Source organism: Alosa sapidissima, chromosome 8, assembly GCF_018492685.1.
Source record: "Alosa sapidissima isolate fAloSap1 chromosome 8, fAloSap1.pri, whole genome shotgun sequence".
NCBI classification, from domain to species: Eukaryota; Metazoa; Chordata; class Actinopteri; order Clupeiformes; family Clupeidae; genus Alosa; species Alosa sapidissima.
This window is the reverse complement of record NC_055964.1, coordinates 8,126,078-8,142,245: the sequence shown is the minus strand read 5'-3', so window position 1 is coordinate 8,142,245 and position 16,168 is coordinate 8,126,078. Positions and strand designations below refer to the sequence as shown.

The 16,168-nt window shown below is 42.8% G+C and overlaps 3 protein-coding genes across 4 annotated transcripts in view; 1 reads left to right on the top strand and 2 right to left on the bottom strand.

The window, feature by feature from the left end:
* The window catches only part of pnpla7b (patatin-like phospholipase domain containing 7b), a 24,579-nt gene extending 14,832 nt beyond the window's left edge, over nt 1-9,747 (bottom strand). The window contains exons 1-12 of one of the 2 annotated variants that reach the window (XM_042102090.1): nt 9,622-9,747; nt 4,530-4,576; nt 4,335-4,409; nt 4,065-4,149; nt 3,676-3,758; nt 3,384-3,472; nt 3,102-3,242; nt 2,771-2,930; nt 2,305-2,385; nt 1,257-1,385; nt 486-566; nt 176-332 (exon numbers count right to left, since the gene is read on the bottom strand). In XM_042102090.1, coding sequence (XP_041958024.1) covers nt 176-332; nt 486-566; nt 1,257-1,385; nt 2,305-2,385; nt 2,771-2,930; nt 3,102-3,242; nt 3,384-3,472; nt 3,676-3,758; nt 4,065-4,149; nt 4,335-4,409; nt 4,530-4,574 — 1,126 coding nt within the window. In that variant the 5' untranslated portion in view covers nt 4,575-4,576; nt 9,622-9,747. Of the gene's footprint in view, nt 1-175; nt 333-485; nt 567-1,256; nt 1,386-2,304; nt 2,386-2,770; nt 2,931-3,101; nt 3,243-3,383; nt 3,473-3,675; nt 3,759-4,064; nt 4,150-4,334; nt 4,410-4,529; nt 4,577-8,370; nt 8,399-9,621 lie in introns of those variants that run through there. The other variant, XM_042102089.1, reaches the window with a different exon arrangement.
* mrpl41 (mitochondrial ribosomal protein L41) lies at nt 9,706-11,607 on the top strand. Its single transcript, XM_042102094.1, has 2 exons — nt 9,706-9,831; nt 10,763-11,607. The coding sequence occupies exon 2, from the start codon at nt 10,800-10,802 to the stop codon at nt 11,205-11,207; it is 408 nt and encodes a 135-aa protein (XP_041958028.1). The 5' UTR covers nt 9,706-9,831; nt 10,763-10,799; the 3' UTR covers nt 11,208-11,607.
* dph7 (diphthamide biosynthesis 7) lies at nt 11,495-16,168 on the bottom strand. The gene is made up of 9 exons (XM_042102092.1): nt 15,590-16,168; nt 15,348-15,481; nt 15,175-15,262; nt 14,939-15,033; nt 14,623-14,780; nt 14,274-14,346; nt 13,580-13,645; nt 13,307-13,479; nt 11,495-13,071 (listed from the first exon to the last, which is right to left on the bottom strand). The coding sequence occupies exons 1-9, from the start codon at nt 15,728-15,730 to the stop codon at nt 12,638-12,640; spliced, it is 1,362 nt and encodes a 453-aa protein (XP_041958026.1). The 5' UTR covers nt 15,731-16,168; the 3' UTR covers nt 11,495-12,637.

Below are 16,168 nucleotides of genomic sequence, written 5' to 3'. Positions count from 1 at the left end.
GCACCTAAACACAGGCAGGCACACACACACACACACACACACACACACACACACACACACACACACACACACACACACACAATCTATGTTTGCTCTATGCTTTATCTATCATTTGACCTGAATGCCCTAGACATGGCTGCAATGACAATTTGCAGACAATTTCTGCTCCTGACACCTGTGTCGTTGGGTGGATCCGCAGGCTTGGTGGCCACCCTCTCTCTCATGGCTATCTCGTCTGCGCTGGGGGTCTGTGACTGCCTACGCAGGCCCCTGCCCGGAAGGGCCTCCCCCAGCACACTGGCCACCGACTCCAGCGGGATGGCCTGGCTCTCCTGCAAGGGACAAGTCAGCCATCATCACTCAGAAGGGAGAGCAACTATGTTATCTTACTAATTATAAACTGTCAACATGCAATATGTCTAGTAGTTACATTAGCAATAACTCTCAAGGTATACAGTATGTGTGGAATATATGTGAGTACATACTGGGTTGAACAGCTCCTGGGTCAGGCCCAGGTAGTTGTGCAGAGCCAAGAACGTCACCCTTTGCAGGCGCACCATGATGATCTGGACATACGCCAAGGGAACAATTAGGATTACTGAAGTATGTAAACACATTGGAACAACACAACACACAACAGAATAACAACACAGTGATTGACCACTGACCATTACTACTGGCCACATTCGGGCATAAGGTTAGTAGACTGGACAGGGTCTGAGGTCAGATTTTAAAGCCTCATGTTTCTTGTGCCTGTGGTGAACTACTACTGCTTTAGCTACTGCTAATTACATCAGGCACTGTGATTACAAGGGATGCCGTCTCCGACACAGCTTAATTAAAAGTCTCTCCTTAATTAAAAAACCTTCACTGTGCACTGCAATGGGCTTTGTACAACTTTGAGAACTCCGTTGCCTCCAATCAATTAGGCAGGACAAATTCCATTATGCTCATGCATTCATTAAGCAATGTGCCCTTGTGTGCTTCCATGGATAGCAGGAATTCCGCAGTCATGGGTTAAGCTCACGGAGCAGATGTATTGACAAATGCGCTCTTTCAATGCAGGTCGCAGGTTGCTTAGGATCAATCGTCAGCCAAACGACCTCATGTATATGCACAGTAACCAAAGCAGAGGGGGCCTCAGTGCCAAGTTTGGCTCAGCTAAGTACAACTTTGACTCCAGAACAGCCCGTAACTCCATAGGGTCCATAGAAAGACACCAGCAGCACTGAGGTGTGACCATACTCCAACAGTACCTGAATGACTCGGACCAGAGTCTCTGGGTATTTCTCAAAGACGGAGATGAAGGCGGACGCAGGCAATCGCAGGATGGTGGAGGGAGCAGCAGCTCGGGCAGACACTGTTTTGTAAGGGGCAGCGTGGCCCTGTACGGGACAAGAGAAAAGAATAGGAGCTCAGAGAGAGACTAAAGCACTCAAAGGAGAGCTCAGGCCATTTTTAGCTCGAGTTGCTGCAGCCAAAAGCTAGAGGAGCCAGGCAGCTACAGTGCTACACTCTGGGGGCATCTTTAAAATCATGCAATGTGAATAATCGCCAGAGTTTTCCTTTAAGGTGTTAACGCTAACTAGGAATGTGTATATATGGACCTTGAGTATCCCAGTTATTGTTGGATTTACAGTGTTTCCTACAGCATTTAATTGTATTTGTGGTGGTAGGTGTGGGGGGGTGTTGAGCAAACATTCTGTGTTGGAGTCAATACAATGAATAGCCTATAGTTATACTTGCCTTGCACAAGAAGTAAATATTGACAAGTAGCTTTAATATTATAGTGTGCAAACCTCGACAACCCAACAGTATTTTAACGTTAGTGTAGGGATACTGCTTCCTATAACTTAATTAGAGAGAGATAGAAAGATGAAACGAAGATTTCATCCCATTTAAATAGTACAACATAGAAAATCATTGTGTGGTGGTCAATGTTCATTGTGGTGGGCCGTCAAAATTAAATCAATGTATGGGAGACACTGATTTATACGTTTTCCAATTTTGTGCTTGCACATCATATCCCGATTTTCACAACCCCTAATAAGCCCATATCCTGGTTTTGAGAGAAACGACTATGCTACCTGAAGTGCTCCAAAAGAAACTGAGATAAAGTAGAGAGCTCTCTAGAATCTTTGGCGAAAACACCACAATAAAACACTGCACACAGTTACTGAAACAGTGTTTATCATGTAAGCATGATCAACATCGGGATAAGCCTCATATCTGGGATACTGAAGCGCATTTAAATGCAGTCTATGACATTGTCAGAGGTGGCCGACATTAAGGCAGGCTGCTTACGGTGATGACGTCCAGGATGCTGAGCAGGCTGTGGACGCTGTCTCCTGGCAGGACCACCTTCACCACCGGATCTGTGCCATCCTGTTGATGAGAAAGGACACACAGTCAGTCTGTCTCTTTGGCACTCTCTCTGTCTTTCCCTATCATTATCATCCACTGTTTTTGGCAGGGCTTCAACAGGTCAAAGGTCACCATGACATGCCATATAGCAGCCATATGTCCTGTGATGCTCTACAGCTGCTCTCAGTTTGTAAAGGTTTTTTCCTCCTTTCTTTTTATGGGGTATTTGTATACCTTACAGTTTTACTCATGTTCACAAGCTTAGTATTTATTGTATGCTTTATGTAAAATACCTTGTTGCCTTTTTTACTTTTTGTTGCTCTATAGGTTCTCTAGAAGTACACATGACATGATGACTTACTCGATCTTACGTTTATGGGGTGATCAGGATTTGAGTCTGTCTTACGGTCTCGTGGATGTGCAGCTCCAGGCGTCCAGTCTGCACCACGTAGATGCTGTCGTCCATGTCGCCGGGCCGGAAGAGGCCCTCCCCCTGCTGCAGCTCCACGAACACCATGTGGCGGCACAGCTCCAGGAACAGAGGCTTCTCAAAGTGACCCAGAAGCCTGCAGAGGTGGGGCATAGCAGGACAATGCAGGACATGATGCAACACCCAGGCAATGCTATTGCTATATCAGGCCATTGTCTTGGAGGCCCCTGAGACAAAAATACAAGTGCTGGAAGGGGCCTTGAGAGAGGGAGGGAGACATAAAGGAGGATATGGGGGTGACCCGCACCTGACGTTCTTGAGCATGTACAGGACCTCGGAGGGCAGGTGAGAGTTCTGGACGTCAAACTCAGTTAGGTCAGCCTCCAGAACCGAGGGAGGAGGCTCTTTGGGCTGAAGGGTTGGGGGCGCACTGCGGATACGCAGAAACCTGGGGGGACACAGATGGACAGGAGGAGCGCAAGACACACGGCTCAATGCATGACCCACACATACATTCCACATACAGTATTTCTCACACACAATATTTCACACAATACTGTTCACAAGAAACAGCTTCTCATTTACACACTTGCGTGCTATCGAAAGGACTTTGGTTCTCTTGCGAGTGCGCTGTCGGGACACTGGACCATTGGAGGGAGGAGAGGACAGAGTCTGCACCTGCATGAGCCAGAGCAAAAACGGACAAAAACTAAATTGTGGTCCACTAGCATGAAGAGGGATTGAATGCTTCATGAAACCCAACTTTGGTCTCTGGATGAACCAGGCTTGTAATCCTTAAGGGAATTTATTTTACAATATAAAAAGCATACAATAAAATAACAACAGAATGACAGATAAATAGAACAATCAGCCAGGCTTACTTGTCTCATAATCTTACGGCCATAGAAAAGCACTTTGTCTCTTTTCCTGAAGCGATAATGAGGCACTCCTGCTTGCTCTTGCTCTGCACAGTGCATTGAAATAATGATTAAGCTATGTGTGCATGAAAAGCTGTTTTAAAAGCAAACTAACTAAAAGAGATACATTTCAGTTAAAAGGAAAAAGTAATTATGAAGTGCTATTGTGAAAACAACAGTTCTTCACCAGTAAACTGCTGAAGCCAATATACTGTAAGCCTACAACGTATTTAAGATAGATAGATAGATAGATAGATAGATAGATAGATAGATACTTTATTGATCCTCAAGGGGAAATTCAAGATTAGCATTGATGAAATACATTCATGTAAAAGCAGCAGTGGGGCACTCACGAGCCTTCCGTCTTCTGTACAGTAAACACACGATTATGCCAATGGCGGAGATGACCACTGCAGCCCCAAGTAGAGCACCAGTCCACTGGGGAACACAGACATCAGCCAATGTCAGCCTCTCAGTAAGATAAAAAATGTTTGATAAAGTATGTACTGTATGTGGGCTTTTGTGAAGGTTACATTTTTGTTAAGGCTCTATTCTGTGTTCATTGTGTGTATGGGGATGGTTATTGAACATTCCAACATGTTTTTTGCGATCAAGTGATATACCATAGTGGCCTGCATCTGTTCCTCCACAAAGCGATGTACCCGGGCTCGGATTTCAGTTCCAGTGGGCAGCACCGCCTGAAGACATAACACAAACCATCACATGAAGTATGACCACACTCCCACAAGTCTACTCCCACACACGGGCTTGGCCAGCAAACCTTGCGGCTCGCGTATCTGGTGTCGTTCTGAACTCACCGGGTAAATGCTGCAGCTATCCTCCTCCAGTGTGTCATCCTCCATTTCTAAGAAAAGAAAAAAAAAAGATTGAAACATCTTAAAATTCACTGATACAAGTTTGTGATTACTAGCAACGAGCTCACCTTGTGGGATACTTCTTCAACATGACAAAATAACAAAGAATAGTGACATGACACCACATCACATGTGTGGTGACACTGATAGACAGACAACTTACCACCACATAACCATACTGTCTAGTGTCCAGATGAAAAATAGCTTTGTACAGAGTAGACTATCTCTTTTCTTTCCATAAGATTACACAGGAATGTGAGTAATTCTGATGACTCTTGGACTACAGATAGGCTACTCATTAATACAATGAGCACCATCCTGCCCAAAGCTACCAAGACGCAACAGGCAAGCAAACACAGTATTAAGACGTGCTACAGATGGCAGGTGGTAGGCAGGATTCAATGCCATGAAAACTCCAGTACCAGATGTTTGCAAAAACAACAACAAAGCATCAGTAAAGGGTAATAATGCCAACACAGCTAGTACAACCAATTTAATTACAGTACGACCCACAGTGCTTCCAGTGCTGAGTAGCCAGTATGTTTGCCCACATATAGCATAAGCCTACACAATCTTATGATTTAAGCCTACTGTATAGTGATGGGGACGAGACCGCCTATGCCGAGTCCGAGACAAGACCGAGTCTTTGAAGGGTCGAGACCGAGTCGAGACCGAGTCCGTTGGTTTTCAAATACAGTCAAGTCCGAGTCAAGACCGAGTCTTTGAGGAAGCAAGTCCGAGTCGAGACCGAGTCCTTTAAAAAACAACATGTTTTTACAGTTTTCATATTCATGATTTAATATCACCCCAATTAATAATCAACAGTTAGACCCAGGCTTGGAATTTCACCATTTTAGGGGCAAGGCCACTTGGCCTTCAGTTGGGCATATATGGTGGGGGGCACAAAGGCCACATGTCAGGGCACTAAGGCCAAAGTTAACTATACAGTAGTAGGCTATTAAAATAATCAAAGTTGTATTTAGCCTATTTACAGCAGTAGACCTGAATCACTGTATGAAACATTACAAAAACATGAAACATGACATATTACATAGAACTGTAAATCATCTGATCATCTAATATTTAGATGTCTAGGCTATATTTAATATTTATATTTATTTTATATTTGGCCTGTAATGGAATGATGTATTGAACAATTTAAGCACAGCTCCGCTTTAAGAAACTGATGCAACCTAGATGCATGCTTAGCATTTTTTGATCATTAAGACTCCTTTCACAAACTCTTACTCAGCTGTATATCCTCTGATTTTAATATTTACCTATATCTAGGCAATATTTGTAACATTTATTTTGTATTTGGCCTGTTATGAAATCATGAAGAACGATTTAAACACATTTTGAAACCTAAAGACCAAAGTTGGAGACATGAATGTAGACCTTGCTGCAGATTACATTTTTAATTTAACCGGAATACTCTGGAACGGCTTACTGTACAGGGGACTGCTTTACACCTTTGTGTTCGGTAAGGTCTGCTGTTTATTCTGATATATGGTTTGTCATGTGTTGAACGAAGGGTTCGTGAAGTATTCCACCAAGATGAATGGGTAGGGAGATGGGTGTAGCACCTTATGTAGACGTTATGATTAAATTTAATTATATTATTTACTTTTCTCGCGAACCGTTCACCACAGCAATTAGCGGCTAACATTGTTTAAAAGCTGAGAAAAAGCTCTTTCATGTGATGTGATACATGTGCCTATGTGATGAGTAGGCTTAGCGATTGCGAGTATTTCAACTGAGAAGAATGGGTGAATTTGGACGCACTTTCTGTCTTGCCATGTGCTGTCATTTTCTCCACTGTGTAAGACTGAATTAGTTTGCGCTGTGATGCTAAGATTATTTTGACAGGCTATAGGCTAAATAAAAATCGCTATTAATTGGACGCAAAGCAAAATATTGAAAGAAGGGGGCACCAAGGCCAACAAGGGGCAAAGACGTGGCCGTCGTGAAATTTCATTTTGATTTATTTTTTATATATGAACATAAAAAAATGCGTTGGTCTCGAGGACTCGGTTTGAAATTACGAGTCCTTCTCCTCCCACTGTGGTCCGAGACCGAGTCAAGACCGAGTCTTTGAAAGAACAAGTCCGAGTCGAGTCCGAGAAAGCAGAAATCGGTCTCGAGACCGGACTCGAGTCCGAGACGGACTCGAGTACTACATCACTGCTACTGTATGTGTAAATAAAATGTGCTGTCTAATAAAATATTGAAATGATAAATACTTCAAACCAGCAGCAATTCGAATGCATATTGATTGGCCATTGTTTTCAATAACTGGAATCAGGGTAGGAATTTTTACGTTGAATTTTTTCATGCATGGCCGTCGTAGCCCCTTGCGTTGGCCGTGATGCCCCTTTGAAAATCAGAGGTTTACAGGCCACGGTGGCCTTGGTGCCCCCTTCTTTTAATATTCTGCTTTGCCTCCTACTAATAGCTATTTTTATTTAGCCTGTGGCCTGTCAAAATAATCTTAGCATTCACAGCGCAAATGAATTTAGTATTTTACGCAGTGGAAAAAGTGACAGCGCAAGAAAGAAAGTGCGTCCAAATTCACCCATTCTTCTCAGTTGAACTACTCGTGAAGTAGCCTAGCCTACTCATCATCACACAGACATCACAAGTGTCACATGAAAGAGCTTTTTCTCAGCTTTTAAACGATGTTAGCCGATAATTGCTGTGTTGAACGGTTCGCGAGAAAAGTAAATAATATAATTCAATTTAATCATACATTCTACTGAAGGTTTTGCGTCCATGATCTCCCTATATCATCTCGGTGGAATACTTCACGAACCCAGGCAGTCACCTGTACAGTTAGCTGTTCCAGAGTAATCCAGTTTTGAATTTGCAGTAAATTTCGACATGCATGGATGTCTCCAAATTTGGGCTTTAAGTTTTAAATTGTTCCACATGATTTCATAACGGGCCAAATACCAACTAAATGTTACAAATATCGCCTAGATATTGGTAAATCAGAGGACAGCAGAGTTTGTGAAAGTAGGCCTAGCCTTAATGATCACAAAATGCTAAGCATGCATCTAGGCTATTTGAGTTTCTTAAAGCTGAGCTGTGCTTAAATTGTTCAATACATGATTTCATAGCAGGCCAAATATAAAATAAATGTTATATATAGCCTAGATATCTGTAATTATTAGATGATCAGATGATTTACAGTTATGTAATGTCATGTTTCATGTTTTTGTAATGTTTCATACAGTGATGCAGGTCTACTGCAGTGAATAGGCTAAATACAACTTTGATCATTTTTATATGCTACTACTGTATAGTTAACTTTGGCCTTGGTGCCCTGGCATGTGGCCTTTGTGCCCCCCACCAAATATGCCCAACTGAAGGCCAAATGGTGAAATTCCAAGCCTGACTGGAATGCTGGACTCACTGTCAATGTGCATAATACAGCCAATTTGTACCGTAGGCTACGTATGTAATCTGTCTGAAAAATATGGCTAGACGTTTTTGAACACACCATCTGACTCAGCAATTGGTGACAGTATATTTCAACTGAGTTACAGTTACACGCACATTGTCATGAAGGCCAAATAGTAGGCTATACCTCTTTGTGAAGGCATGTGAGCAATGGCATAATGTCAACAGTAACACGTGTGCTAAATATCATAAATGCTAACATTAACCAATCAAATTAATGATTAAAGTTAGCAAGTGACAGCTCAATTCAGGAAGATACTATAGGCTATTCAGAAACAACATGTATAAACATAAGGGATAACTAAAATATAAATGACAATACCAGTTTGGAGCATAAGCTGTTGTAATATTAAGTTAATGTAAGTTAACGTTAATAGCAGCTAATGATACTATGAGCAAACGTTATCATTACGTTTGCAGTGGCGTTGTCCTGTTGCATGGTGATCAATGAAATTAGGTCATGATTGACACACCAGATTCTACCAGGTTCCATGACTCCACAGGACCTCATGATGACTCCTTAACTAGATTAAAACATCTGCTTAAATGCTGAAATCAGAAAGGGTTAAAGCGGAGCTTTGCTGAATTTATGAGGTTCCTATGGTCACAGAACAATAGGAGATTCCAAAACAAAGTCTTCCAAAGACTGCAAAAAAGTTGTAACGTTTGGTCCCATAGAGAAATTCTCTGATGAGACAATCATGGTTTATTTTATTTTATTTTTTTGACACATCTCATTCAGGCAACTGCAATTAGCCTATAGCCTGGTCATTTTGTATGATTAAAATAAAAGTGTGTAGATTAATGTTACACTTGCACTCACGGTCCTCATGACAAAAAGCTCGTGAGCAAACAAAACTGATAAAAAGAAAGAACTGGAACTGGGTGAGTCTGTTTAAAATCCTGCACACATTGAACTGGGTAAGGTAAACACCCATAATTATTACTCCGTTATTATTGCATGGGCATATGCATATCAGAAAGTTGATATGATATGATCACGGAGTGGCAGAGTGACTGACAGTAGCTCTCCTGTCCATGCCTTGTGTAACAAGACACTCACAGCAATCTGTTACAGAAACCACAGTCCATAACACTGCCACTGTCAGCTCACCAAATTAAACACGGACAGCCCCAAGGCTATAGACTTAGTTCTTCAGTCAGTTATTTGGAGGTTGGCTATTAGGCTACATAGCAACATACTATACCATACCACACACACACACACACACACACACACACACATACACACACACACACACACAGACACAGACACAGACACACAAAACAAAGTTGAGCAACACACACACACACACACACACACACACACACACACACACACAACAAAGTTGAGCAGAGACAACCGGGTGTGAAAAGTTGAGCTCACGCGAAGTTCAGCTTATAAGGGGTACTCGAAGAAGTGCATAATATTTCGGCTGGTTGTTTTGCAACACTTCCAGAGAAGCCTATGCCAACGAATCCTTTAACACAAGTGTCACTGAAATCACCAGATCAGAATGCAGAAAACACACTCTGATTATCTGCGATCGTCTGATTGAAAGGGTCTACTTACTCTAATAATCTTTTAAATCGCCTCCGTATCTCAGTCTTGGCACTTCACCCATTCAGGCTGTCTTTTTGGATGTGTGCGAACGTATGTGGGACACACATTCACTTTACTGAGCATTTACACTTACTATTGGCTAGTGCCAATTGGTTTTGCCCAATCCCAGGCAGCTTTACTCAGATGCCGAATTATTCGTCTTCTAGCATGCTGGTCAAGGTGAGCAACATTGTTTTTGATCTTGTGTTGGATTTTGAACTTTTAAAGGTTATTCTGTCAATATTTCTTATGTTTCACCGGACATATATCGCACAGTATTTAGCTTGTTAAACTTTATGTGTGGCTGGGTCTAATGTAATGTTAACTTAGGAGAAATTATCAAACGTTACCATTAGGCTACCCTGCTAGCTAACGTTATTGTTAGTTGTATCATTTGACATGTCACATTTACCATACCAGCGCATGAAGCAAAACAAAGATGAATGAAACTAGGAAGTTCTGATAACTGTTGTGATTCCTGCAATTATTTGGCCACTAATTATTGCGTAATCAAGAAGGTTAGCCTGTTAGCTAGCGATGTGATGGCCATAGTGCTTGCTAGCTAATGTCAATTCCATTAACAACATTAACGTAGTTTTCCATTGAAAGACTGTAATGTGTGTGTTAAACAAATTCTCACATGGTCACTTTTGTGTGTTGCTGTTAGTTAGTCTGTCCAACAAGCGACTGTCAGGGTATTGTGCTGGTTGACTTTTTTTTTGTGCTGTGTTAGTTTCAGGCTTAATGATGCCAAAGAACGCAGAAGTGTTCCACAATATTCGGGTGTTATCGCATTTGCTTACATTTACGTGAAATGAAAAAAAAAAGAAAAAAAAAAGGCAAACAAGTGAATGCATATTTACTGTCAGGCTGCAAGTCCTTCAAATTGATGGGTATTCAATAAGTAATTTAAGCAAGGCACGAAGGAAATGGGATAGCGTCAAGAAAGCCATCTCTTTCTGTGCCAGGTTATACTTGGTCAAATAGCATAATATTACTCAAGACAACTATGAAAGAAGTAAAAACATCAGTTTGCTGATTTAGTACTAATCATGCCTTCTGCAACTTTACCAATGTGTCCTTTTCTCTTGTCTCCCTGCCACTGCAACAGGTTGTGTCACTGTGACTTTGACAGAAACTCTGCAAAGATGGGGTTGCTGTCAACACTGACACGTGGGCTGATAAGAGGAGCAGATCGAATGTCTGCTTTCACCAGCAAGCGTGGCCCAAGGTCCAACTACAAAGGGAGAGGGGCTAGACCAGCAGGCCGTTTGACCTGCAGCGGGAAGTTTGTTTCTGTGAAGGAGATGATTCCAGAGTTTGTAGTGCCTTCCCTGGAGGGGTTTAAACTCAGGCCTTATGTGTCCTATCGTGCCCCGGAAGGAACAGAGCCTGTTCTCACACCCAAGACACTCTTCAGTCAGACTGTTGCCCCACAAATTAAAAAGGATATTGAAGAGGGCACATTTGATATGGACAACCTGGAGAAATACGGTCTTGACCCCAAACAGGAAGGAAAACTGTTCAAACTGTATCCCAAAAACTTTGTGCGTTAACAGTGACAAGTATGAACTAGACCAGAAGCAACTTCACCACACATAAAATCAACAGTGCTTAGCAATTCATATGGGTGTTGGACATCTGTGGTATGGTGAGATTGCTGTGGATATTATAATGTAACATGCATTCAACTGATAAACGCTTGTGCTGATTTATGTGTAACATTTTGTGAAAATACCATAAATGTGTCTCTTGGGTTCAGTGTACCAATTAAATAAAATATTCATATAACAGTTTCCCTGGATGTTGATACAAAATGCTGAAGTAATCAAAGATTTGTAAATGGAGTACAATGCTAAAAACATTTATTGCCTGGACAGTCTTGAAAATACAGACTTTTTTTTATGTTTAAAAAAAAAAAAAAGGTTGTTTATGCTTGCAAAAACAAACTGGTTGATAGAATAAATAGGTAGACATTGCTGGTGCATTTTCAAGTAATCTGTGTGTGTTGTTTTTAGTGCCGCCTCATCAATTTGAAACATGCACTTGTCCTTCTCCACATTGCGTTGGGCATCATTATGAAAAGTTTGCATATGGGATGAAAAAAAAAAATCTAGAATCTATAAGAGCACTGACAAATTCTTGAAAGTGTACATTCATTAATTTGGGAATATCCATTCTTTTAAAGGTATTGGTGATTACTGGGGGAAGGTTATCGTTTAGAAAAAAACTCAAGCTCAACAAATACACAACCCTTTCCCTCAGTGTCCTCCCTACTTTCCCTCTCTTGTGTGCATTCCAGCACTGCCTTGGGGGAAGCCAATCAAGATTAGTTTTGAGAACTTCATGTTCAATTTTTCCATAATGCACCTAATACATGGATTTCTATGCAACGTCACCTTAAAAAAAATGTTTGCACAACTCCGAGGCAGAAAGCACCATAGGAAAGCATAGGGCAGTGATATCCACGAAAAGATTACAAGGACTTTTTGTGCTGAAAACGCACCAATCAAAACAGCCCTGAAATGCATATCTTTGCCAAAAACGCCAAAGAATTATGTTATATTAATAACATGACAAACTGCCAAATTCTGAAATAAACTCTGACATGAGGTGTCATCATTGAGACAGCATGGGTATACAAAAAAGCCTTCCAGCAGCCGACTATTAGGTTAAGTTTATAACGTGTCCGGCCACTGAGCGTCTTCTGCCCCGAGGCTGCGCATGCATCTAGTTTTATTGGTAAACGGGAAGCCCGTCTATAGGCTACAGTGTCTGAGATGACCAGGGAGACTAGAATTTTCATTTGTACATATGCAATGTTGACCACCTTCATTTTTTTGTGGCTCACAGCAATGCTGACAGTACCCTTCATTTGTCAGCTTTGCTCCTCGTCTACCCTGATGTAAAACGTTTGACACATCGACGCCTCTTTGCATCAGTTCTGATGAATAGGAAGTCAACCGTGACTGTTTGTGGTTGCGTCTCACAGTGCTGCGGCTGCGCTGTCACCGGTAGCCTGGTCCTGACCTGCCTCGGCCTCCTTTGGGCTCCAGTCCCAGCGCCACACGTGCAGCATGTGGTCGTAGAAAGAGCAGCTGGCCAGCAGGCAGGAGACCGAGGGAGAGTCCAGCGCTGGTGTGGGGGCCGCAATCGAGCGAGGGTCTGGCTGGGGAGAGGGCTCGGGGATGTAGCGGCCCATCTCGTCCTCTAGGGAGGTGTCGAAGCTGGCCGTGGGGGACTCATACTGGATCCTGAGGTGGCCCCCCACCTCTGGCTGGGGTCGGCTGGGTTCTCTCGACCCCTGAGGGGAGGCCGGAGGAGGGCTGTCCAGAGACACGCGGGACCAGTCTGCCCCATAGGCAAGGGAGTTGTGTAGGACATAGGAGGCCAAGATGGGACAAGGTCCTTCACTGCCCTCTACAAGAAGGGAAAACAAAAACAAACTTTAAACCAATTTAGAAGCCCTAATTCCTCTAAATGCCTACAGCTCATTGAAGTCAAATGTCTAATGAATCGTTGTCCTTAAAATGAAGCTTGCCTTATATTATATATTTACATACCCTACCTAAAATGCCTGCATTCACCGAGACTAATAACATAATGTGGATCATTAACCATGACTGGCTGGACAGATTAGTTACTAGATAGTTACCCATAGCCTCCTGGCAGTGGAGTATGTGGAAGTCGTTGTGCATGCAGGCTGCCAGCAACAGGTGCTCGTGGGTAGGATGCCACTTCAGACGCCACACCCCTCCCCCCATGGCACTTTCACTGAGAGGCCGCCGCATGTTTCGCCCATCCCACAGCAGCACGTGCTCGTCGTAACTGGACACAGGACAGGGCAATGAACGACACTCAAGAGATGCACAGAGCACAGAGAATGAGCTCTAGCTGGCAGAGCGAATTCTTACTGAAAGGTGATTACCTGCCCGTCGCTAGGATGTGTTCCCGGTGAGGGCTGCTGTGAATGCTACACACGCCCATGGAGTGACTGAGGAAAAAATTGAAACGGTGAGTGAGGGCAGCACAAAACTGCTGGAATGTCATGAACATAGAAATTATTTGGAAGTACTGCAAAATAGCAAATGTACAAATATTGCATGATGGCAATAGATCACATGCAGATCAACACTGATATGTGGCATGGGGTGAAATAAAGTAGAATCAGAACGGCTGCCTGACTGTCAATCAGATTGCACTTGGAAATACTAATCTAAATAAACTAATATTAAACAGTACATATTTTAAAGGTATATTATCTACACTTATCAACTCATTATTATGACAAATATTTCACAGCCTGTGTATTGGGGTGGAAACCCGATACAGTCAATTTTTCAATAAGCAACAACAAGTAGAACCAAAATGGAATACAACATGTTCAATGTCTCCATCTGCTGGTCAACTCCAGGAACCAGAGTTAAGGTGTGGTGCAGCCGCACAACAAACAAAAGCAAATCATTCAAACTTGTCAATGAGACTATTAATTCAAACTGACAAAGTCTTTGTGAGCAAGCACAGTCCATTGATATCCCTGAGGAGCTACAACATCCTAGTCAGGTGTCTGACAGAAAATGCATTTTGACCTATGAGAGCAGAGGCCAAAATGCACGTCTCACCTCTTGCTGCTGAAGGTGGGACAGGAGGGACCTATCCTAAGATCCCAGCCTTTCAGTTTGCAATCATCCCCACCTGGCACATTCCAGACAGATGAAAACAGACAGACAGACAGACAGAGACAGACAGAGGTTGGTGATGAAATAGCATAAACATTACCCAAGTCGTTCAAGGGCTTTCATTCCCATGCACTGTGCAGAGAGGGTAGGGAGGGGTGTTCCTCTGCTAACCACCGTCAGTATATCACGCCATTGCCTAATGTGCCACATCTCACAAGTGAAAGACAACTATGGAGACAGCACATGAAGGGAGTGATCAGATGAGAACAACAAATAAGTCAGTCATTCTCACCAGAGTAAATGATCTGTGTGTCCCAGTAGCTGAAGGCTGCTATCCAAGCTTCAAAGTCATGAGCTTTCCACTGCGACAGAGCAGTCAGGCTCGTCTCGGTCAGACCCAGCACATTAACACAGCCTTTAGAGTCACTGGACACCACACGGATTGCACTACTATGGAGACAAAGACGATAAATGCATTCAGACATGACGATATGCTATGTTGCATTAATACACACACAAATATCACACTGCATGTGACCTGACGATAAAAAAAGAGCCTTGGCCACTCTAATGTGTAAGGCAAAGGTATTAAAAACATGATCACTAACCTGTCACCTCTCCCTGTAGACCAGTCCAAGGAGAGTGCTAGCCTTTCAGGGCCAAGCTCTGTGCTTGACACTTTATCCAGAACACAAAGGCCATCCTACTAAAGACAGTGTCATGAGAAAAACAAGTCCTAAGCCAGTTAGGCATGATGAGGTATGTTAGCCTAACAGGCCCGGGTTACATTCAGTGCAGAACTGAATTCACTGCAGGCCTAGTGAAATACACGTTGCCCTCTCACCTGTGTGTCCTGCAGCGAGTGCAGCTGTAGTTCCCCTGTGGCTGTAGCCATGCCCAAAAGTGGTTGTCCTGACACTGGAACATGACACCTGATGACATTACAATATCAGCTTACATTCATCCACAACAACTCCCACAACTATACCATTTCCTGAGGACAGTAAGATCACTTACCATTTTACATCTAGTATGGCGGGTGTGTCAATGCGCTGAAGTTCAGTCAAAGGGGGACACAATGCCCCTTGTTGTTGATAACGGAACACATATAATCGGCCGATCCTATTTGGCGTGTCCGACTCTTCAACTGCCTTAAAACACAACAAATGCGAAATTGATATTAGAAAAACAACTCCACGTGTGCCACGATTATGATGGCGAGGCATGCCAGAATGTTTAACTTTTTAAAACGTGCTTACCCCATCTTGGCTCTTCTGTAGCTGGTAGGTCCCACATGCCAGAATGTGATGCCATTGGGGAACAGGACACCATTCAACCGTATCAGCACTCAACTCCGTGTCAAAAACCTGCAAGCTGCGAGTCCTTGATTTCCATGCCATTGCAAAACGTTGAAGTTAGCTCCAGTTTGTGTGGACGGCTTCTAAAACTTCAAGACTAGCGGAAATAGTGATAGAGATTAAACACATGCCTGTGATTAGATATAATTCCCTACCATGCGTTCCATAACAAACGTGGAGTAGCTGCTACTATAATAGCAGCAAAGCTAATTCTACCAATCTGATGTGGCCACTGGCCACAGACTTGCAGCGCCAATTTCTAACTAGCGGCTAACGTTAGCTAGCTATCATAAATGGCTAGCTAACATGCATTAATTCCAGTCTGTTTGTGCTACTACCAACGGCATTTAAACTTCACGAAATTTGTCAATATACGATTAAATAAGCGGGTGCGCCATTAAAAGATTATTCCAGCTGGTAAGTAATTTATATAACTTCTACAACTGCAAACTCGTCAGTCGGCTGTCAACAAGTTTTGAG